Source organism: Watersipora subatra, chromosome 5 (genome assembly GCF_963576615.1).
Source record: "Watersipora subatra chromosome 5, tzWatSuba1.1, whole genome shotgun sequence".
Classification (NCBI taxonomy): Eukaryota; Metazoa; Bryozoa; class Gymnolaemata; order Cheilostomatida; family Watersiporidae; genus Watersipora; species Watersipora subatra.
In genome coordinates, this window is record NC_088712.1 from 44107397 (window position 1) to 44133481 (window position 26085).

The following is a 26085-nucleotide window of genomic DNA, read 5'->3' on the forward strand; positions in this document are numbered from 1 at the left end:
ACGGGTTCACAATGGCCTCGACAAAAGGGAGTAAGCTTATCAGGATGTTTTTTACAAAGTAGGGAACGACAGGTCCCAGTTGGCGGGGTCATAAAGAGCCAAATTAAGAGCTCACTAATGAAGTAATTATAACGGTAAAAAAGCTTGCTATAACTGTTATAATATGTGATACATGTATATATTATGATCATATATTACACGTTATTAGATTATCATTGTAATTTTTATTTACCCATATAAACTAATTTTATAGAGAATAATCAACCCATCATCAGGTGATTGATAGCACGCAGAGCACGACAATAAATGGCTGAAGTTAATATGTTTACACTTTATTTAGAAGTTATGTTGTTATTTACGTAACTAGCTGTTGGGTTTAGACAAATAAATAAAAAATGCAAATTAGATATCACTAATTTCATGCATACAAATTTTTATGTTTCAACTGTGCAGCATGAATAACAAGATAAAGTTTGCTAAAAATGAGATAACAGCCATCAGAGACAATATATCGAACATGAAAATGCATGCCTCTAACTGGTCAACAATTCCATCACACAATTGTATCTGCTAAATGATAACATTGAAATGCAGTGGCAGGTGTCTCTCAGTTGTCACAATAGTGGTATTGGTGAATAAAACATGGTGTGAATGTTTTTACTGCATGCATCCCCAAGACGTCTAAAACAGAAAATTAGATTCACAGTCTATAGCTTTTTAGGTCAAGTGTTTCACTTTTACAGCTCCACCACAGGGCACCATAAACCCAGTTTGGTAGATATATAGTTATATAGAGTTTAGGTTATTTTGATTTATTTGGTAAAAATGTGCAGAAGGGCAGCTAAAAATAACAAGCAAGTGTAAATTGTTCTAAAACACCTGAAAAAAACTACTAGAAAATTGTTCAATGAAGCTGTTAATTGCAATTTATATTCACTTTCATTTAAAGGTTTAAAATTCTAGTACCACATGTATGTCAATGTGTGGGAGAACTATATAGGTTACATTTATATAAAAATCCATAAGTTTCTTTTAAAAAAATTGAATGCTACAATATAAATTGGAATTGAATGGTGTTTATCTGGTTTTGCAGTGTGTAATACTGCCCTTGCAGACCATTACATATATATATATACATCTAAGCTCAATATTTCAGTTACTTGACAAAACCCAACATTCATATAAAACTTGAGGTAAACCTTTTATAAACATTTTCAATAAGTCAAAACAGTTATGATAGTAAACAAAAGCGGTAGAAAGACATAAACTTCAATAGCAATGCTTAGAAAATAACACAAGCGAATATAAGAAAAATAACTTGCCTTTTGGTGTCTCCGATTTTGAAAGAACTTAGCAGGTTTATCCGGTCTTTTTCACTAGCACACTTTTGGTAGCTCTCCGTCAGACTAAAACAAATACTGTCTCATAAAACTGGACGTAGAGCAACTCTCATAATTTATCTACAGTAATGCCTAAATAAATGCCAAGTAACAGACTCTATCATATACAACACACCTGCACATTTTACTTAAATAAAAGCAATATTGTTCAAACAGCTTGAACAATATAAGTCTTCAGTCTTTAGTGTTTAGTATTTACTTGTACACAATCATATAGGCCTACACAGTTCAAACTGTTTAGGCCTATATGAATGTGGTTTTTTCCAATGCTAATAACTTATTGACTAAGTTATTTCATTAATAAATCTAAGACTGAAGAGTATATCATGGTAAAGATTGTCTAGAAGTAAAATATAATGGGGCCTTAGCAAATGACCTTGAACACAAAAATTATTTAGTCAGCTGACAGCATGAGCCAATTTCACTGAAAATAGCATTTTCATTAAAAAAATGTATATCAGAGATAATCAGCAAGTGTTGGATACGAAACTCCCAAATTTTCCATAAATCCTACAACAACGATTTTTCATCTCTCTCTATTTTTGACTATATATCTCATTTCTCTTATTACCCTATTAAAACATTAATGTCCGGTGTCCCCACCTCAACACCTTCATCTATATATGTTTCTCAAAGTTTGTCTGTGTTTCTGGGTATCTGTCTGTTTGTCAGTGTATGTCCAGTTAAAGCTATTAAAATCTTGGAAATTAAAATTCCGCATTTTGGATATGAACTCGCGGTGAAAACAACCGCAAGTTTTAAACCCACACGCTGTACAACTGAGCTATACAAAGTGTATTGATCACAGGCACTATCATACACTCTATAGCATATGCACGTGCTAAATGACGTATTATTTGAGCACTGCGCCCACGCGTTACGATGCCTTGGTTATAAAATAGTTTTCCGTAACTCTAGGAAAAACGATGTTTTTTTCGATATTTTTTCTATACGGGTGAATTTTTTCTGCCACCGATATCGACAATAATTTCTCTCAAAATTAAAATTTGGCAACTTGTGTACTGATTATACACGTTATTACGAGATATGCATTGCTTGTCATGACGAGCAACATATATATCTTAATCCACTTTATCTTTAAGAGATTGAGAGATTATCTTTACAATCTGTTAATCTCTCTTTATCCGTCATGGTAAAAACTGATTCGCAAACCAACAAATGATAAAATTTTAGTTCAAAATTTGAAGTTTACTAAAATACATACTAAAACTTCTTTAAAGTATGTATTTAGTAAGCTAAATGCATTTCAGTTAGCATTAAATTCATTTAACATAAACTTTAGCGTTTGTATTAAACATGTCTGGAAGGTTAAAACTCTCCACGTAGCACATTGTAATGTTACATTACTTTGCAGATCATAACCACAAAATGCACTAAAGTTATTGTAGGTATCTATGGCTACTAAAATTAACATATTGTTTTGTTACTAGTTTTTAATGATGATGATTTTTTAATGATTTTTTACCAGGAGGTGATTGCATTAGATAACTAATATGGATTTCTATATCACTATATACCACTCTATATGTAAATGTACGTCTATAGCCTATGATATTTTTTCATGCCAACACTGGCATGCAAAAATTTGCATGCCAACAATAAAACGAACTAAAATCATATAATTGTAAACCAAATGATTTTTCATTGTAAGTGGAGCAAAACAGACTATATTTAGTCATTACTAATGATTTCACATTTACATTTAAACACCTTTACATTTTTAGTTTTCCTTCTAAGTTATTTCAACGGAACACTTATTTCAAGTTATGAAGTTTGAAAGTTACAGTTGTTTGACAAAGTTCAAAAACTTTTACACTTGTTTTTTTTATTTTCTCTTTTAATTTATTTCAACTACGCTTCTTTCACGATATGTAGTTGGAAAGTTAGAATGGCAAATGTTGTTATATGTTAAATACAAATCAATTTTCTGTCCAAAGACTTTTGCATCAACCGAGCAACGCTGGGTAGTACAGTTAGTATTTTATACTATTCCTCTTCAGCGCAATATATATATGTATATACGTATATATATGCAGTGAAACTCGGATAAATCGCCCTCGGATATATCAAACACATGGTTAACTCGAATGGATTTGCTTGGTCCGTTCTCACGCAATGATAAATGGCTTTAGATAACTCGACCGAAACTCCGTTAACTCGAACAGTTTTTGCCAAACGGCTACCGAGACAGTTGTTACTATCGCTTTAGAATATCACTTTATTCCAAGCCATAGAGATAAACATCGACTTTTAGTAGTTCTTAGGCCTCATTATTACCAACATCGGCAAATATTTTCATTAACGACTTTTCCAAAGGTTTGCAAAAATCAAATTTTACCAAACATCCGCTTAGTGATAAGCCCTCAAAAAGCAGGAAAACTGAGGTAAAATTTGGATAACTTTAAAGTAATATAGGCAAAATTGATAATGGGTTTTTAATAGTAAAGCAGTTTTGTAATAACTGACTTACTGCAAAATTGATCTTGGTTAAAACGCTCGGTAGAAAAATACGTGTGTATTTTTTCTGAGCGTTTTAACCGTGATCAAGTTTTGCCAATTTTAGTCTGAGAACGTCCTGGCAGTCACATCACCTAAAGCAACAAAGAAATCTCAAGTGATAGAAAAATATCTATACTTTCTGATTAAAAATATTTAAAACTTCACACGAGAGACCCTTTAACTTGCAACAAGCAATCTATGCTTTTGATTGATATATAGTTTGTATATGTACTTGTATCTACTGATAAATACGTGCACTTATGACTGTCCTGACAACTTGAACGCTCTAATAACTCAAACACTTTTGCTCGGTCCCTTGAAGTTTGAGTTATCCGTGTTTCACTGTATGTATAAAGCTAGAAATTGCCAGGCTTTTACATGTTGAAAAGAGAAAACATAGAAAGCTGATTTTCTAAACCTTTTTAAACTTTGGAGCTTTTAGATTCTTTAGTTCTAAGAGTCAAAAAGCTTTGAAAACTTTGAAAGCAACGTCTTAAAAATAATTAAGAACTGTATCAGACTAATAGTAGTTCCTTGTTTAATGCGATCTTGATATTTTGACGTATGTGAAAAACGGTTTATAACAGCGATGGAATCTGTAGTAGTATTTTCTTACTATAATTTGTATTTAGTGCGAATGTGGCTAAAGGTTTATCATTATTTTTGCGAAAGGTTTTCCAAATAGCAAAGCGTGAAATTTTAGGTCTGTTGAAAAAATTTTTTGAACGCAGATGATGTAAATATTTATTTTTCAAAAATGTTAATTTTTGTTTCTATACATGTTCTATAATTATGGTTTGTTTGTTACTTGTTCTTGAATATATATTTGTAGCAATCAATAGATTATTATTATATACCTGATCATATATATATATATATTATTATAACCTGTGAAAGTTTTGCTTGAAAATGCAAATGATAAAATTATTACTGTTTCAAGAATGTTAACTTTTGTTTATGCATGTTTGATAATTGTTTATGCAACTTGTTATTTAATATATATTTGTAGAAATCAAGAGATTATTGTTATATAACTTGTAAATTCTGTTGTGTATAGCATCTTATTTGATAGCTTAACCGCGGTTATTTAGACTCAGCTTACAATGGATCGAAGCTCATAACTCCTCTTCTATTGCACATCAAACACAAGTTTTGACTGTAAACTAGTGAACTTGCCAATAAGTGCAATGAACTGTTGTGTAAAATTTTTAATTTAGTTATAAAATAACTAGAAATTATCCTGTCATACAGCCCATGACCAAAGTGATAATGGAAAAAGAAAGGGTACTGCCAGTTGAGAGATGCAATATTAGCAGCCAAACGGCCCTGGCACACTGCAATGCAATAGGAGAACTGCAATGGTAGCTGCAATGGTAGCTGTAATGTACTGAGTGTTATTATGTACAACAAACAGCAATAATGAAAGGAAAATATTATATGTTTATATCTGTCCCCTGCAATAGGAGAAATGCAATATTAGAAATAAAATGGCAAGCTGCTGTGTTCCCTACAGGATGAATTTATTCGCGGAGTTACATTTCGCAAAAAAAAATTTTCATGCATATTCACGGATGAATTTATTCGCGGCTGAAAACTGCCACTCTCTAGAAAAAATTAACTCTATTGCGGCTAGTGATAGTTATTCCTACGCATGCGCACACCGCATGTTCCGGTTTATATAAAGCTTACAACTGCGAGGCGATCATGCTGTTCTACGGTAAACAATTTTTGCTGCGTCCAGAGGTTTTCACGAATATTCATCGCTTTGGAGGCCTTTGATAAGCCAACAACTTGTGGTAAGTAATGAGTTTTTTACATTTACTAAATTAGTTGAATTTTGCTTTGGTTCTTCGGTAAAACGCAATACTAATTTTTTCCCATCCCTACTGCTTCATTATTTGTTTTAGTGTGAGAGAGAGATTTTTCATCATACACCGAAGAGCAATGATTGCAAGGGTGGTAGATGTCATTCTTAGAAGATCACCAATTATTCAAGAAGGTCTAGAAATTGAGGTTGAAGTGACCGCAGCTACTTACGAGAAGAATACATGTATATGTTTTTAAAAAAGGAACAAAAACGCCTTTACGAGCACAAATCTTTGGCCAACCGGCAGAACTTTGCAATAGTAAGCCACGAGGAAAGTTCTGATGATAACTTCCTTACCAGCCATGTAGTAGCGAGAGAATCGCCTTCAACACCTAACCAAGACAGTGACAGCGACAGAGCTGCTATTACCAAAATAACTAGTCAGAAAGCACCATTACACGCTAGTATTCACATATCAAGAGTACCAGTTTAAGTTTATTGCATATGGACTAAACTGTTTATATTTACTCCATTCATCATTTGTAAAATTTTATTTGTATTTGAAATATTTTATTTGTACACTCAAGTTTGTAATAAATTATAATATATCTATACATGAAATAAAATATATAATTTAATCATGTTTGCTACAGCGATATCAAGGAGTTGTTGTCGATGAAGGGGGTCTAGGTTGACTGGTTGCCTCTCTGCCAATATTCCTGCCTTGATGAATATTATTACTACTTGTCTCTAGTTTTCGTAGTCAACCTGCAGTAAACACAAAAAATATTAACGAGTGTTGAGGAAGTACAAAAACAATAGCTGAAGTATTTGATGAAAGCGATCAGTTTTTAAACAAAAGAATTAACTAATGCAGTTGATTATGGAAAGACGTATCCGCACTGCAAATCAAAAACATACCATAATGTCCAGATCAGAATCATGATCGTCCTTGACTTTGGTATTAGAGATTGATGGAGTTGATTCTAATGTAAAAAGACTAGGAGAGCTTTTTTGCTATGCTGAAGCTATGCCGAATAACTTGTAAAAACCTTGAATAATTTTGTAAAGTTTGACGCAATGGCAATAAAGCTCGAAGCCTGGCGAAGTTTTGGAACTCGGCTACGTTTAGTACTTCTGCCTCGCGGCTATTTTCGCGATGACGCCATTCTGCATATCTTGTGACAACCTCGAATAATTTTGTAAATGAATGTGATGCATTGCCAATGGTGTTAGCTCAAAGCTCAGACAATGATTTTAAAAATGTTTTGGAACTCAATTACGTTTAGTATTTACATTAAAAACTAGGCTAGCGACTAGTTTTCAATTTTGTGCAGTAGTTATTCTCTCTTGTGATTAAATATAGAACTAATTATTCACTGAATTTAATAATTCGCGGGATTGACTGTTCGCGAAATCGCGAATTTTTATGACCAACGAATATTTTCATCCTGTAGGGGTAATATACGCAGGCTGGGGGCTGTATACCATTGGTCATAGCAACCAATATCAGGAAGTTGTGATATTTATCTAGATTTTTGTATTTATATCTAAAAGATTATGCTGAATTTAAAACTCTAAACAGATTTAACCTGGTTGTCTTATAAAATCGAGTAATTATTCTTACAATTGTAATATTGTAAAATAATATTGTACAATTGTACATATTGTAATAATCTTATAAGAATTGTTAGTAAAATATCATCGTCATTTCCTTTACTTTCCCTTCTTTGGACATCAGTTGGAATACCAAAGTGCTCGTTCTAATTGTCCAAAATGTCAGAGTCCGGTAGAATCGGCAAAAAAGCGATTACTTTTCAGTACTTCCACGTTAATTACAGAAACCTTCGGCAATTGGACAATGCCATAGACTGGTGAAATGTGCATGTTTTTCTCGTGAAATGCGCACGACTTAATGGTTCTACTCTCTGTCACAAGGCCTTACCGGCATTTCGTTGGCCGGTCTTAATTCTGATTAAACAAGGCTCAAGTTTTATTTGCGATTTTTGGCCAAATTAATCGGTCTATTAATGTATAATCTGATCAGATGGGTTAGTTTTAGGATATTGTGTCAACTTTTCAAAGACTTTGTAACATATTTAAATATGTTTATATGTGTTTTGTATCATTGATATACTTAAACGACTCTGCACAAGAATGGTTAAATTTTTTGGTGGAACTTCGGTACAAGGGTTTGGTAACGGCCGTTGATGGATAATTTTTCGGGAGTTGTGTGCACATATGCATTTATCATAAAGCTGCCAAACAATCACTTCACTCGTGTTTGGTCGTGGGAAAATATTCCTTCGCATTTAGCAAGACAAAAAATTGAAAACTTCAACAAATTGCAACGCAGGCTATAAGATCGTTGTAGGTTAATTGCAAGCAATAGATATCAACTGGTAAAGATATTTGTCAGCTTCCCAATGCATATTTATTTAAAGATCTGACAAGTTGGAGGTAAGTTAGCAGATTTATTGCATCCAAAAGGGTTAATGTCACACCGCTCGGCTACATTCCCTTCGACCGTAAAAAATTTCAATTTAGCTTCTCAAAATATTTCCGAGCTATTACAAAAATACAGCACCAGCCTCTATACAAACTTCAACTCTAATAAAATGCCGCTATAAGAGAAGAGTTGAAAAATAAAATGCCATGGTGTTCAAATATAAACTTTCCTCTGTTATTAAGATCAAGAATAAACGGAGGCTAGCATTAACTGGTATCTGAAAATAAAACATGTAAGGTTTTTACTTAAAGGATGATATAAATACCTTCTGATGGACGAATAACTCTCCACGATAGCATTAGCTTTGTCCAGGGAAACCCCGGGCACGCACATGAGCATTCGCTTAAACGAATCCGTGACAGTAGGAGGTTTCGTTTTGCTACCGGCTGAGTTAAAGTCAGCGTACGTCATGTGACATTGTTCATGGTCTGTCATGTTGAATGGCAGTTGAGGGAGGGAATGCTTTGAATATCCGTGAACTATCTTATCCTAACAAGAGGTCGGAAAATAGTTATGAAAAAATTCTTAACAGAATGGTCAAGTAGTTTATGTCAAAGAAAGGTGAACAATATTTTTATATCATTAGATTTTCAGTTGACCATTATGCTTTTTTGTAGCCCATTCCTTAGTTTTTTGCCTTTGAATTTTCCGACAACAGCCTAAATTGAGCTTGTAACCATACTTTGAGAACGACTCAAATTAACTTCATGGTTTTGTGGCAGCTTACTAGACAAATGACTAAAAATCTGAGAAATTTGCATCATTTAAAAAGATGCAAACTGTAGATTCAAAGCAAGCAGTCTGGCCTCATCAAAGTTAAGAACTTAGCAGACTTAGCAAATAATTGAGGTAGATAATCGAAGTGAACGCTTAAAGATGTGCAAAAAACCAATGAATATTTGAAAAAACAAATAGTTTAATGAAATTCATTATTGTTTGTAAGACACAGTTAAGCAAAACTGTTTAACAACTGTTAACAAGTTGTTTAACAGTAGTTAAACAACTTGTTAACAGTATTTAAACAAGTGTTCAAACACTTGCTAAACTCACTCTTTTTACCACGTGTATTAAAACACTCTAACAAGTGTTTAACACAAGTGGTAAAAAAGTTGAACTTTTTTGTAAATTTTAAATTGTTAAAAAGATACATTATTTAAAACATGCAGTGTTAAAAAGTGTCTTTTTAACACTGGATCATAAAAAATAGGGTTAAAAAGACAGCACTAAATCTTTATGATACACTGAATAAAAAGGGATAAAAAGGTAATAATACTTGTAAACTAGGGAGAGTGGGCTATCTTCTAGGCACCTACCTGGTAAATCTTGACAATCTGTCTGTGCAGGAGTGATATGTAAGCTATGGAGTCTTTGACAGAGTCACATCTCTTTACATAGAACTCATCTATAATCTGTAGCAATTGAGTGAACGTCTATGCATCAAACCTTTTAAATGCCATACTAAATGATCCAACCATAGCCAAAATTCAAGTAAATACATACAGCCATACTTCTACATACGTGTGTCTCAACATACAAACAACTCGAGATCAGAGCTGACTTTCTAGCAAGTTTCTTGCTTGAGTATACAAGTATTCTAAGAGATACGAGCCAATTCTCAATGACCACTACACTAGATGGCCAAATATGGAAGAGGTTGCTTTTAACAACAACATCGCTCAGTGTTTTGCTTTGAACCAGTTTGAAAATTTTTTTTAGAAGGTTGGCTGAAAGCTAGTAAACCCGTGGCAAACAGCTCGTAGATGGGTACAGATACTAAAAAAACATAATAAAATTAAAGGTTGACTTGCAACAAAATTCACATTACAGTTATTTTGTACCAAAAGATTCACCATGTTTTACTCTGCTGTGTTGTAGGTGCAAAATATGTGGAAATGTGATTCAAAGCTCTTAAAAGCTCAAAACCGAACAGTTAATCACAGCCATCACGAAAACGCCGTAGATCGGAATCCTTTTCCAAAACAGCTCAAATGGGATGTAGATGAACACGATGGCTTCTGTTTACACCTTCAGACAACCTCGATCGGCGAAATATTTTCACAAATATACTTAACGCATTCAATTAAATCATTTCTATTGTCTTTACGCATCTGTTTCATCATCCTTGTAATGCTGTCACTTTGAGCACTGATATCTCAAAACCTACCGTAAAAATTCGTTTAATTTTTTAACCTTAGCTCGAAGGCGTGCATATCATCCTCTGATAAACATGACGACGCTGTTGGTCACCTGCTTGGCAGGACGTATGGGTCACATGATCAGATTACGGCTTGATGATTAGTTCAAGCCGAAACAAAACTGTAAAGTAGCGAGCATCTATATTTGATACGGGGTCTTCGGTAAAACCTGAAGTGTTTGTTATAAACTAGTGCTACGGGACGTTTTATATTGAGCTTTTTATTGGCCTTTAATTTAAGTGATAACATCATGTGTCAAAACAATAACGACTTTGAGTACAACGTCGAAATAAAGAGATTCCACACTGTGGCGTTTTCGTAATGGCAGCGATTAACCGTTCCTTTTTCTAGCTTTTAAAAACTTGTAATCCCATTTCCACATATTTTGCACCTACAACGCAACAGAGTAAGACATGGTGAATCTTTTAATAGCAAATAACTGTAATGTGAATTTTGTTGCAAGCCAACCTTCAAGTAAGTGTAGTACAACATTGAAACTTTCCTTCACTTGTGTGTGTGTTTTGTAAACTCAATTTAGTGAAAACATATTCAAAGTTTCTGTTACATGGGGTTACAAATATTTAGTGTACTGAACTCATTGCTCTCAAGTTTCTTTCAGGCAGCTGGTATCCACAATGTCTGTCTCGAAGGTAAAAGTTTGATACAGTAGTGTGTCTAGTGATGTTACTTTTTATTGCAGATCATAACAACTAGGTATTGTAGGTACTGAATTGTCACAATGAAAAACACATTGTTCGGCCGTAATATCCTTTTTAGAATATCACGGTGTTTTCATAGTATGATAACGAATTAATTTATACTTAATGATTTTTATATGAAAAAGAGCGGCTTGAGACATGAATAAATTGACTTACAAGCTCAGCACTAGAACACATTAAGCTCATACGTCGACGTGTGACTGTACTAACTACGTGCACAAACCAACTAGTACGCCACTAGTCTTCAATTTTCTATAAAATTTGCGACAATGTGATCGGAAGTACTCAGATAATCTCAGTGCTATTTTAAACATCCACTTGATATATCGGTATCTCAGTACTTAATGGCTATCACAAAGATGATATTACACACAGATCCTTAGTAGATTTTATTATAAAATATCAGCATTTTTCTATAATTTGCATTTGTTTTTGATACTTGAAGTGATCTGAGTGCTGTGATCAACGCGATAAAATCGCTCAGATGAAAAACAGGTGCCGAAGTGACTTTACTAGTTGATATCATTGCTATAGTTCTTATCAGCTGTTGCGTTCAAGTTGCAGAGTTACGAGTCTATATTCTGTAACTTTCGTTGTAACTATCGACATCATAATCGCAAATTCTTGAGTGTGAGTATTTGAACCGTGATCAAGTTTTGTTGATTTTAATCTTGAAACATTCTGGAATTAATTTGAAACATTGAAACATACTAAAATTTGTGTAAGTTCAAATGCAATAATTACACTATCCTTTATGACACCAAACTAGCAAAAAGAAATGCGTACGACTAGATAAGTAGTATTGACGTTTACAAGAAAAATACTTGTTGAAACGTGTCACATAAGTTACCTGTGTGTTCATCGTTGCCTGCAGCAGAGCATCTTCCTTGATCCTAGCATTATCTTGTGTAGCATAGTATTCTATCAGATAGATGGGCTTCCGTAACCCGGACTGTTTCATTCTCAACTACAAAGGTCATGACTAGATGTGCTTGAATGCTAATATGGCAAAATTGATAGTCCAAGGCTTTTACCCACATAAAACATTAAAGGTAAAATATTGGTTGTCAAACAAGCAGTTCAACTTATAGAAACCAGCAGCAAGTCCAAGAGATGCTACTCTATCAAGCTTTACTTTAATAAAAGCTATGTATGTAGATCCATAGCCATGGTTAGAAATTGAAAAAAATTGCACTGAAGAGGATTCAAACTTGCAACTTTCAGCATAGCATACCAACGCTCTAACAACTGCCCCAATTTACCGACTCCTGGAACTCCAGATGAATTGTACACATAGATATTACATCTCATGACACACTAGACTTCAGGGTACTAGTATTACATAAAAGTAAAGGTGAAAAATTCCTCATAGCAAAAGGTTTTATTAAATATAATTGATTTAATGATGGCTACTATCCAAGTAGTTGAACTAAAATTGTTCTTTGTTTCAAAGGTTACAAGAATTTGGGAATCTCATAATTCACATGCTTTGCTTTAATCGAAAGTTGATTGTGAGCAACTAGAACTGTTTAAATTACAGTTTGTATCATAAGTCGACACATCCTCCAGTAGAATACTGGTTTGAAACTCTCACTGCCTTCCGTAACTGCTTGTAACAATAGATTTAAGGTTGTCTAGACAATCCCAATTTAATCTTTATCACGCTTTTACTAGAATTTAAACATGTCCACCAGTTGCCACAAGTAGCTAATTTATGTTTATTTTTTGCGAAATCAAAGCCATCCTGTATCATTTATTCGAATGCTAGTAAACTCTTTTAACCTTCAACAACTACATGTATGTTAAGGAATAGATTTTACAGTATAAAAACCTCCGGACATTGAAGCTCTGTCATACCAAATTAGTTTGTTCCAGTGCTGGCAACGCGAGGCGAAAATAAAAGGGTATAGAACCCATAATAATTATCTAATGCAAACACCCTCTGGGAAAAAACATCAAAATTTTATATACATATTGTACTGCACATATTAAAAATTAGTAACAAAATAGTATGCTAACCTTATTAACTATAGTTACCTACACTAACTTTAGTGTATTTAGTGGTTATGATCCGCAATAAAATGTAACATTACAATGAACTATATGCTGTACGTACTGTGGGGAGTTCTTACTTTCGTGACAGACTTATAACATACACTTTGAATTTAACTCAAATGAATTTAGCTTATTGAACACACACCTAAAGCTAAGTTTGAGTATGTATTTTACTAAAGTAAACTTCCACTTTATGATTCTGTAAAATTTTACAACCTATTGGTCATGTTTCATTTTCAGGCAATGTGGGAAGGACTTTAGAAAATAGCATACTGGCATCTTCGTTATTCTGGCTTATTCAGCATACCAAATTTGAATACCCAGATAAATTTTTGTTGATAAACCTATGGCGCAAAAATGTCGTACAACAGGGACGAAAAACTAGTGTGTGACATTGTAAGGCAAAAACCGCATAACAAGGACATCATAACCGAGGTGTGCACCATAATAATACTATTCATGATCAATGAGACCTTGCTTAAAATTACGATTTGCTCCACCAATTTCACACGTAGTCATTTTTATTTGAGTGAATTAAGTCAGCCACTACGATTGCTCATTAAACTTTTTCTTTGTTGAATCACAATGTAAAGAAATAATGTTTCACATATGTTTAAACCTGATGATACATTCAACTCCAATCAACTGAAGAATCATCTTCTGTTTCACAAGAAGTCATCTGTGCGGAGTTGAGGTAACTAGCTTTTTCTTGAACAAACTAAGAATTTCATTTGACAAATTTCATGAAGCTTGGACTTGTATTATTTCACTAAAGTGTTTTACTAAGTCCCGATCATCTTACCAGTGTTAATCTGAGGTTTAAAATATGACACTTTGGTTGTTATGCAAGTCATCAAATTGGGCTAAAAGATTTCTCATAAGAGTTATGAAAAAGTCAAAATGTTATATTTTATATCTTCGAGTAGAATTAATGTTTACAGATTTGTTCAATTTTGCTGCATTTTTATCAGCGAAGGATGCTACTAAGGAAAATTATTTATTTTTAAAAATCTGGTCACAACAGTTGCAATCACAACAGCTACTGTTTTCACAGCGAGTATTTGTTTAAAATGATATTTAATTACAATTTAAATAACTGTAGAAAATGAGAAGCACTTTTTATTCGTAGTTCCTTTTATAAATCACTTGCCGAGGTGAAATTAATCTCTTAATCTTAGCATAAGGTTTCACAGCCATATTAGCCAAATGATGTAGAAATAACATTGATGAGTAAAATCAATGTAGACGGAACTCCTTTACCCTAGCAATAAATACTTGCAAAAACGCAATATTTGGAGCCATCCTTTCCACAGCTGTGAACTACAGCTGTGGAAACAGCTACACAAAGTACTATTACTATCACAATTACACTATTACTAGTTGAGCTTCGTAATATTGCACGTAACCCATTCTAGTTTTGTAAACAAGAATTAGATGGAAATTTTGCCGGTTTAGTCTTCAAAAGTTGCAACAGAAGGCCTCCCTTCAACTGCTCAGGCTGGTGGAAAAGCAGGGACTTACTTTCTGCTCCTTATATCGGCCATCTACAATGCTACCAGACAGGTCGTCCATGCGCTTTCTCTCTATTATAAAGTCGAGTACAACTTCCCTCTTTTCCCCTGAAACAATGGCAAATAATTGAAAAATCTTCTAAACACCTGTTCAGACATCCTGTTTACAAATGTACACAAAAAATAAAACCGAAGTCACTCAACATCAAATTTCATGCAAAAGAATAGATGCATTAGCAATAGTATGCAGCAACTTGTTTTTGTTGGTTCCTAATAACATTTCTAGCATAATGATAACTTAACCATAAAAATAAGCTTAAACAAATAAAATAATAAACAAGTTTGAGCTAATGGAACATAAAAGCTAAATAAATACCTTCTGTACCAGCAGATCAGAATGTATACAGTTATGAGTCGAAGGTAGTCACTATTGTACACAAAAATACAAAACATTCTGAGTATCTCTAAGGAATATTAACTGCAAAAACTACTTGAATGAACCATTTTTTATTAATTTTTTACTGCAAATACAAAATAAAGATACCTTTATTTGAATGCCACCTTTAATATAGCGGCCACTAGAGAAGAAGGGTTGAAAAACAACACCATCCTCAACTGAGCACCACGTTCTATTTGACCGCTACTTCAACATCCTTTGATCTTTATGAACCAATGATAGAAAGTTATCAGTAGAAAAGTGTACACAAAATAGAACTAATAATGACCTCGGTTACACCATTAACAATTCATTTTTCGTTGTTGCTGTAGCGGTTGCCACGATTTTAGTGACGGGGTACCTGAGAAGGTCAATCGTCACAATCATCCAAGCTACACTCTGATCCGTAGCCATTAAAGTCTAAATCATATATATTGCTTTCAAATTCGTCCATAGCGTTGTTCACAATCTTACCTGAGAACTTTAAAGCGTTTTGATTTCCGATTTTTAGCTCGAAAGCGTTAACGGGTTTTCTTTAAAAGCCTGAAAGCGACACCATCGAAATAATTAATAATAATACCACGCTAACAATTTATAATCAAAGTAGTTCCTTGTTTAACTAGGTCTTATTCTTGGACGGATATAAAAACTGATTAGCAGAAATGCTGAGACCGATGGCATTAGTGTCGATCCACCCATAGTAAAATATAGGCGAAATTAGCATCACATCGCTCGTAAAAAGCCGAAAGATACAACACCGCTCTTAATTTGAACACGACCTATGCCACCTCTAACTAAACACCACTATTATAAGGAAAGAGTTGATACACAGAGTGCCATGGCATTTAAATTGAGGTTTTACGGTATTCCAATAGAGCCGTGTAACACTGCAACTTGAACGCAATAGCCGATGTCATAGTGACAGGCATAAACAGGAAGTGCAACTACTGAGATCATTTTTAGAAAAGTCTTGTTATTCTGAGTGTTTTAATCACGATCAAGTCAAATTTAATCTTGAAACATACTGGCAGTCATATCACCTCAAACAACAAAATTGCAAATGATAGTAAAATAATAATTAGGGTTAAAACAGAGGTGAAATTAAGAGGTGAAATTAATCTCTTAATCTTAGCATAAGGTTTCACAGCCATATTAGCCAAATGATGTTGAGACAATATTAACTAGTGAAAACAATGTAGACACAACTCCTTTACCCTAGCAATAAATACTTGCACAAATGTAATATTTGGAGCTATCCTTCCCGTAGCTGTGAACTACAGCTGTGGAAACAGCTACACAAATTACTATTACTATCACAATTACACTTTAGACTTATGATGAAATTTAATAAAAATTTTTTGTATGTTCATTTTTAAAGACAGTTAATGCTTCTCGTGAACATCAAGCTTTTGAACATTCTTCGAGCTCCAAAAAATATCTTACCATATTTTTCTTGGGCTATCCAGACAAAGTCGCCAACATTTAGTGGACGTACATCAAATTTAACTGCATTTTTGTTGAGGCACGGTAACATGAGCTGTTTTGCCCTCCCAAAGCTACAAGCAAAATAGAATATGGTAACTTTAATGAGCAATATGGAGTTCTCCTATGATATTGAAAGTGAGCAAAACAATTCTAGTTCTTCTCTGCCCCTCAGTTCGCCTTTTGCCATGCCACTGATGCATCAGTCTTTACTGATACAAAGCTATCTTGCAATACTAACATGACCATTCGCCTGACGGCTGTCATAGCTGAAGAAGCTTCATGAGCTGATGGCCCCAGTTTTACGGTGGCAATATTTTTGACCTGTTACTATTATTTATATTATTACTATACTTTATGCAAGCAAACCTATGAAAATCAAAATATACATACAAAATTAAGATCTTGATGGTTATGTGAAGCATTGTGACAACAGACCAGTTGTGATTGAACGAAAATAAATTCTAATTCAGCATAGATATGACATTAGCAAAATCATGAGCAAAGTAAAATTATGCATTTCACAATACATGTAAGATAATAAAATATAAATTCGAACATTCAAAGTTCTGCAATGGGTAGATGCGTGGTAACAGCTGTACTAAATTTCTTTGCAATCACTAAATCAGTAGTTCCTGACTGAGGACAGACAACACACGACTCTGATAGCATTTTAAAACTTATTTTCTAGTTTAATGTGTAAGTAAGGAGACTGTACCGACCAATAAGATGAATTCTTCTACCATGTACATGATATAAATCAAAACTGGTACAAACAGTGTTGCGGGTGAAACAGTTAACAGCTAAGCTGCCTCCTGTCAGCTTGAGGGGTAAGACTGTACACACCAGTATATTTGTATGCAAAAACATGACATGTTTTTCGCGAAAGTCAATTTCCTAAGAGTTGTGATTAAAATATAGTTCAATTTCAGCCTTCGAATCTGACGCAATTAGGAAGTCGAACAAATTTTTGTCACATTTTTTTTATAATCGCCGCATGAATAAATTTTATTTTGAAAACCATTGCTAGGCTTTGGGTGTTCTAACTGCTTATATTGGTTGCAAATCAATGTAATGAGGTTTATGCTCTAATTATCTTTAAGGAAGCAGTTCCTAGCATATCTATGGTAAAAGCTGCAGAGACATTACTTCTCAACCTTATTCTAAACTTATCCATTAGTTTTGCAATCCCCTCTTTGGCCCCAAAAAATTACAACTTTTCCCAACTAAATAACATGCAATATGAGTCTACAATTTTATGTTGCTGCGAATATTTAGATAATACTAACAATTATAAGAAGCAATCTCTTAGGTGAAGGAGTTGTCAAAGGTCATTTCATGCAGTTGACAATCCTGCCACAAACTATTTAACCCTATTACCACAGCTTCTTTAACCTCACAGCTGTCCATAGTTGCACCTTCAGAATTGTCGTAACTACTGAGTATATAGCAAAGAGGCGTGTGCACACGCACCCACACATGTATTGACATCTTTAGATTGTGTAATGTTACCCAAAATGTTCTCTGTTGTCTACTAGCAACAAGATATCATATTGAGAGGGATGAAGAGTGAACAAGGGTGTTGTTTCCAACAGAGCTTTTGCAGGATCAGAAGTCGGAATGGGCTGTGGTCCTTTCCTCTCAGTGCTGGTATTTATCTAAAATATATAGTTTGATCAATCAAACTCTCAAAATACAATAAATATAGAGAAGCGACTATAGTAAAAAAAGTGGTAGTCGACCTAGGACGCTCTAACAAAGCAAAACATGATACAAAGCTGAAGAGTCTCAGAAAGCCAAAAGATGGAGGGTTTACAGAGTAATTACATTTATTCAAATATTCATTTGCTGGTTCAACCATCTCATCAAGATTGTAAAAGGTCTGCGATGATAGAACAAGCGAAATTAAAGAAAATGGGAGCTTTTAATAATACAGCTGTTATATAACTGTTGGGTGGAGCTCAAGGCATGGCTTTTTAATTTGAATAGCCACATGCTTCAGGAGAACTGCTGCATCAATCATCTTTATAATTTTCCCACGACCAAACAAGAATGAAACGATTGATTGAGAGAATTATGATAAATGCACAGTGCACACAACTCCCGAAAAATTATCCGTTAACGGCCATCACCAAACCCTTGCAACAAAATCCTATAAACAAATTTAACTATTTTTCAGTAAAGTCTAATAAGTATAATAATGATACAAAACGCATATAAACCTATTTAAATATGTTACCAAGCCTTTGAAAGGTTACCGCAAATACCTAAAACTAACCCATCTGATCGGATTATACATAAATAGACAGATTTATTAGGACGAAAATCGTCACAAAACGCTTGAAAAGCTTCGTTTAATAAAAGTTAAGACCGGAAATTGAAACGCCGAGCGACAGAGAATAGAACAATAAAGTCTTGCCACAAATCGCTTGAACAGCTTGGTTTATTAATAGTTTCGACCGACCTACGAAACGCCAAAAAAGCCGTGCGACAGATAGTTATATAGTAGAACTGTTTACTGTGTACTGTTTGAGGCAACCGATTTACGTACCTGACCGAGTTACAGGTACGAAAATGTGGTACACAGTTTATCCAGCCTACGTTTTTGTCCAATTACCAAAGATTTTTCAAATTATCTAGAACATCAGCCAGCTTTCTTTACATCTTATCTACAAGGTAGGGCGTTACTACAACGCCCTTTTATGACCAGAATATTTCTTTATTTCACTCCAGTTTGCATAAAACTTCCAGACGCATAAATGTCAATGCTTGCTCTCTGTTACATATCGCTGTCAAAACCATTTTACATTCAACACAACCAACTTTCAAACTGTATATTATACATCAGTTTGCCATTTAACTTTTAATATTGCATTTCAGAGATATAATAAACATATTTCTTTATTGTTGGCATTGTTGTTGTTAGTTAAATTACGTACAGTAGGTTAGGTCTACAGCTTGAATTAATATTTATTTTATTATTGTAAAACAAAAGTTTGAGATAGTTAAATATTTATTTTATTAATATTTATTTCTGTTACATATCGCTGTCAAAACCGTTCTACATTCAACACAACCAACTTTCAAACTGTATATTACAATATATTTTACTTTTAATATTGCATTTCAGAGATATAATAAACATATTTCATTATTGCTGTTGTTAGTTTAATTACTTACAGTAGTTTAGGTCTACAGCTTGAATTAATATTTATTTTAACCAACAACCAACTTTCAAATTGTATATTACACGGCAGCTTGCCATTTACTTTTAATATTGCATTTCAATATAATAAGAGATATAATAAACATATTTCATTATTGCTGTTGTTATTTAAATTACGTACAGTAGTTTAGGTCTACAGCTTGAATTAGTATTTATTTTATTATTGTAAAACAAGTTTGAGATAGTTAATTATTTATTTTATTAATATTTATTTCTGTTACATTTCTGTCATTTCTGTTGCGCCTTTTTAGAGTCGTGCTCCCTCAAATTTATTTTATATCATCTCAAACAAGTCTCATTTACATTATACTCTGTCAATTCCTGCTGAGAACTACTTTTTCAACAACCAACAGTACCCTTTTTTTCCATTATTACTTTGGTCATGGGCTGTATGACAGTGGAATTTCTAGTCTTAAAAAAATATTTTAATAGAAAAACTGAAAATTTGTGAGTTTGGTAATTCAAGGGGAAGGATTGTATGTACGAGTGCTACTCAAACATTTCAATCATAAACAAAAGAACATCAATAATCAAGAGAGCATGAAAATGCTGATTTCTATGTGCTGCTACTAACATACAGCACCCAAAGGCAGTTATAGCGATCCAACATGATTATACATAAAACGAATGATGTCCAAGTTAAAGACGAATAATAATGGAGGTGAACCTTCAAAAAACTACTGTTATCAAATGGTTGAAACAAGGCATTACCAACCTGTAAGTTATCCAGAGAAGAGGGAATGCCGATACCAGCAGATCGAACAACTGTAAAAGCTTGACTCGTCTTCGTCTCCTTCGACCGACCCACCACAGCTGGTTGAATACGAATAGATTCAGAAGATTTAGGGACTTCAGTTTGGGTTTTTGATTGGTGAGAGCTTGCTGCTGGTTGATGAGAATTGGGAATGGTTGAATCTGATTGGTCATGAAGCTGCTTAGCAAGTGTCACACCCTCACCTGTCAATCTGTATCTGGTAGATAACAGTGATGAATGAAATAACAATGATGAATGGACATTCAAGAAACAAAAACAAGGAACACCATAACTTTGTAGTGTTTACTGACAGTTCATTCCATAAAATTGAAGCAAACATAGTACTGGTGATTAATCAACCTATAAAGCTATAAAGCTAATTTTCTTTTAATTTCATTATCAAGAATTATTCCCTCTCTGCTGCATGTACGGCACTTTATTCCGACCTAAATTTATCTTGGAACTAAATATGCCGTGGGGTTTGGCACAGGAGCAATTGTAGCTGGATGCCCTTCCTAACACTACTAATGGTCCTTCTGTGATTTGAACTACTGACCTACTGATTACATGCCAGCGAACTAATCACTGAACTACAGCTGCTCAGTGGTACACAGGCTAGCAATAGTTTTGAAGCAGTTGACCAATTCAAAGAAGATTTGAGCAATAGGTTAATCCTAGCCAACATTCATAGAGTTACTATCGATGAGTCAATACATTACAGAGTGACCAGAATGTTATTTCATCACAGCATCATGACTCTCAGCAGCACATCATAACAGACTTCAACATATGAGAGCTTTTATGTCCATGATACTGCTACCATATTCATAAAAATGCATCAAAATAATGAACACATTGTCAATTACACGCATTGTATGAAAATTGGTGATTGAATATGAAATGTTATATACAAAATGCATTGAAATTGTGACATTTTCAAAAACGACAGACTTTTTCACCACATTTACTAGGAATCTCTCACATCAATCTCATCTGAAAAAGCTAACAGCATGAGAGACTTAAAGAATAGAGAAAGCATAATATTTTTATGCTTTATTATTTATCTTGAGGTGTTGACTGATGTTCTAAAAAAAGAATCAAGGAGATTGACCAACCAGAAGCTGAGATATAGCCAGCCAATCACAGGTCTACCAAAAAACATAAGTTTTTTGGTAGTCATCAATATATGACGTATGAAATCGACTCGTGTGCCATTGGTCAATTAAGCCAACTAATGCGCTCTCCTATAACAATAACGGCGTTTTAATTGGTTTAATCCCTGGAAGTATAGAACAATCAAATTGGGCCTAACAATCATTGCTCTGAGAATTCCGAACCAGTCCCTCTGACGTGTAGATTAGTTTTAGAATAAAATAATTACACGCATCTATTATTTCGCAACATTCTGCTATCAATTTCTTCAAATTATATTAGTTACATCATTTATTCTATACGCAGTTATATTATTATTTTGTATAATATGCATTATGATTATAATATTAATCATAAAAAATAATCATAAATAAGATAATAGATCAATAGAAAAAATCAAATCAAAAGTTATCGTTTTCTTTTTTTACAGCAAGAGCAGCACGGTCAAGTTATTCTTTTTAAGATTATGGCTGTAGTGAACTTACAGTCTGGTAATAGTGACGATAATCATGAAAATCAACTAAATGCTGCGGTAGATACACAACAGAAAAATGATGAATGAACAAAAATTCACTTTCTCATTTCTTATTCTAAACGACTTGCAATCGTGGATGTCGCATATAGACTATACACGCGCCGTTCGTTGAACAAAGGATCTTCGGAGCATATCCGTGGAGATCGAGTTAAAATTTGAAGCACACTAGTCAAAATATGCTCTTCTGTTTTGACAAATCACGTCGAGGGGTTGTGGGCAAATGCCTTTACCACATAATGTTTGCTTGATTTTCCTGAGAAACCAGAGCTAGTCTGTAAATTATTTACTATCGCGAGTAGCTTTTCACATCTCGTAGCCAAAACAATCATTATACGTAACGGCGGTAAGGGTGCACAACTCCGGCACATGAACATTAAGTCGATTTTATACGTCACAGTTTTCGGGATTTTCGAAGGGTTTTCCTCTGATTCTTTATTAGGTAGACCTGTGTTTGGCTGGCTATATCTCAGCTTCTAGTGGGTCAATCTCCTTGATTCTTTTTTTAGAACATCAGTCAACACCTCAAGATAACTAATAAAGCATAATAATATTATGCTTTCTCTATTCTTTAAAGTGTTGCTGGATAATATGCCTCCTACTCACAATGTAAACAAGAGCTCATCCAACAAACGGTCGCTGGAGACTTTAAACAATTTCCAGCCATAATTTCAAACAGTAAAATTTATTAGATCAAAATTTCAACAAAATTTTTAAGTAAATTTATAATTTATAAAACAATATCTACAAGATATCCGGTTGATAAGCATGCTGAGCGGCAGATACAGATCGAACCCAGGATCAATTTCAAAAGTTAATTTAAAACAAATGTCAAGAGCAAGCGTGAGCATGAACAACATAAAACTATCATAAAAAAGGTTGGATAGAAGTAACTATTTACAAACTGTTCAAAAATAAAGTGAACAGATTTCACCAGATTTTACAGCGTATGTCATTCATCCTTAAAAAAGAAAAAGTTCAATTTATTAAAAAAAACGACAATGAGAAAAACACAATCAGCGAAGCCTTGAGCAAATTTGAAAATTAGTTTTCAATTTGCCAGGATATATACTTTTAATTTCAATTAAGGTGCAAAGTTAATACTTATTAAAGGTACAAAACTTGCGTAGTTTTTTTTATTAAACTTTGTAAATTTTCGTGATTTCCGAAGTCCATAACTACTATTGTTACGGAAGGTAGGAAGTTGGTACGAGTGGGGCATTACATTAACTTATTGAACTTCTGGTCTCATATTTAAATCTAGTTCTTTTAAGAGTATTATTATATGAATGATATGAATCATTAGTGATCAAATAATAGTAACACTGCGGAGGAAGGCGGTTGGGCCTTGCTAGAGCCAGCTGAGTAGATCGGGCTAACTGGAAATTGACCGCCCAGGTAAGGCAAAGACAATCCAACTCGGACAAGGGGAGAAACTAACGACTATCTAAAGACAGAAAGAAAGAGACGACCGCTGAGAGAACGCAGACACATGCATGCTATTACTTGTGTATTACCTATTATTATACCTTTTATTTGGAGGATAAATATATTTCTACTATTGACCAACACTGGTGTCATCTTAGTGTAGTCTAACAGAAGGTTAGCAAGAAGTCCTTCACAATACCACGCTAAACGTGCTAACATTAATAAAGCTAATGTTCAACAATACCCTAGGACACTTATGTATTCGCGTCATCTAACTTTTGCATTTTCGAGGAGTCATCCTCTCGCGAAAATTTCATGAGCGAAACTAAACTATCATAACGAACGAGCGAAAATGTGAAATTAAATAGCTTTGTTCATTGATATCCACAATAAAGTCGTCATATTAGAAATGCAGGTAATTTTCGTGTGTGGTCGGGCTCATTGGGAAATTTCTGGTAAACTCGTTATAGCTAACACACCGACTGAGCAGCATGGCAAAGCAAATTAAGATAACAAGTTTTTTTGGAAAAGCCAAGACAAATGAAGAAGATGATGATATCAGTTTAGTCACAGAATTTGTAACTGATGAGGATGAAAGTCTGGTAGAGAAGGTCATAAAATTGCATAATAATTATTATAGTGATGAATTTTATTGCCAACCAAAAACAATAACAGCCCTCACCAGGTCCAACCATGTTATACAGGTTCTGGTTGTAAAGTTGGTTGTTATCTATTTTCTTCAGACTTGAATGTGAAAGTCACGGCGGGGGGAGGGGGGCCTAGACGTCGTTGGTAGTCCAAGAAACAAATGGCAGCAAACGATCAAATTGAATTATCGATCTCACCCACACATTTCTACCTACGGTTTACAAATACAAACTAGTCTCAAATTTAAGATTTTTTCTTACTAGCGAACTGGACCTGAGGAATCTAATCTGTTTGTTCCACTGCATTTATTTTCACATCACTATATTTTAGCTCTCATCAGAGCCGCGAAATTAAGTTGCAGCGAAATTTTACTCTGTGTGCTACTCACGAAACTAAATACTAGCGAAATAAAAGTGTTCTAGGGTATGCTCATACTAAACATACTTTGCGTAAAACTCTAAAACTTATTCATCAAGTGCTTACTTGGCAGGGCAGCTGTACTTGTCTACCAGAGACTTAGAGGTTAGAGTCTTCATTGATGAGAAGGCTGTGTAATGGGACCCTCCATCAGTCTAGAATACAGGCTACAACTCAATTACAAACCATCTTAAAAATTGTCATGATGTGACCCTCCTATATGGATGACAGTTTCATTATGCATTGGCAGTAGCCTATGAATTGAACTTAAACAGAGAGAATTGCAAGTTAAAAAAGAAGCTGCAAACCCAGACGAATAAATAGCTTATAATGAACAAATTAATTTAATGAGATTCAGCGTAAAATATATATATACAATCGCATCAAAATAGGGATTTTACAATGTAAAGTCTCGAAGTCAAAAAAATATTTGATTCCACCTATGAAATAAGTTCAAACATATTCTAGCCCCGACGTTCAAGGTTTCTTGTAGCAGCAGTTGCATCGGCAATCATGAAGAGCCTCGTAAAAGTTGAACAGTAAAAGTTTTGCTTTCCCAAAAAATTTTTTGGAAGCTGATATCGACTAGTTCAGCAGCAAAAGAAGAGTTGAGGCAAGAAGATATTGTGGAGGGTATTGGACAACTAGAGGATGTTCCTTGCATGGAAAACAACAATCAGAACGCAGCTATCCAAGCAAATGATGGAGATATTTCTGTTTTAAAAATGTCAATTTTTGTTTCTACATGTAATATAAGTATGGCACGTTTATGTCACTTGTTTATGAATATATAGGTGTATCATTTGATAGATTATCATTATATAACGTTCAAATACAGTAGACGCTCGTATAACATATAACTCCTATAACGTAAACTCCAAATGACGTAAAAGATTTATGTGAAGTCTTTGCTTCCTAATACGTAAAAAGTTCCATATAACATAAAGTGTCAATTCGGGCGAGTTTTCCAAATCCATTTGATTGTTAGTTTATTTTGCCGCAGTTGCGGAAGAAAAACGCCGTGCATTTAGCGTTATATCCACATATATATATAACCTTCGCAACATTCTAGTTTGTCGTAATAAATTTATCATTAAAACCTGTCGAAAAAACAGAGAATAGGATAGCTGCGCAATTGTTCATAAAGACACGGGCGATCCATTGGTGCAGGTGTTACAGCGTCGGTCCAGCAGTCTTGATGTCACTAGTTGGAGTATCGTCGAAATTATCTTTATCCTAACCTTGACCACTGGATAGTAATAGACGAATAGGTGGAACTGCCTTTTATAGTAAA

The 26085-nt window shown here is 34.1% G+C and overlaps 1 protein-coding gene across 1 annotated transcript in view; it reads right to left on the reverse strand.

Annotated features, from left to right (window-relative positions):
• Positions 1-375: 375 nt before the first annotated feature.
• LOC137397392 (crossover junction endonuclease MUS81-like) overlaps positions 376-26085 on the reverse strand; it is a 59190-nt gene continuing 33480 nt past the window's right edge. The window contains exons 8-17 of the mRNA XM_068083683.1: positions 24858-24946; positions 20576-20831; positions 18147-18292; positions 16596-16708; positions 14727-14824; positions 12001-12117; positions 9550-9645; positions 8502-8725; positions 1323-1406; positions 376-681 (exon numbers count right to left, since the gene is read on the reverse strand). Of these exons, the coding sequence (XP_067939784.1) occupies positions 615-681; positions 1323-1406; positions 8502-8725; positions 9550-9645; positions 12001-12117; positions 14727-14824; positions 16596-16708; positions 18147-18292; positions 20576-20831; positions 24858-24946 (1290 nt within the window). The 3' untranslated portion in view covers positions 376-614. The remainder of the gene's footprint in view (positions 682-1322; positions 1407-8501; positions 8726-9549; positions 9646-12000; positions 12118-14726; positions 14825-16595; positions 16709-18146; positions 18293-20575; positions 20832-24857; positions 24947-26085) is intronic.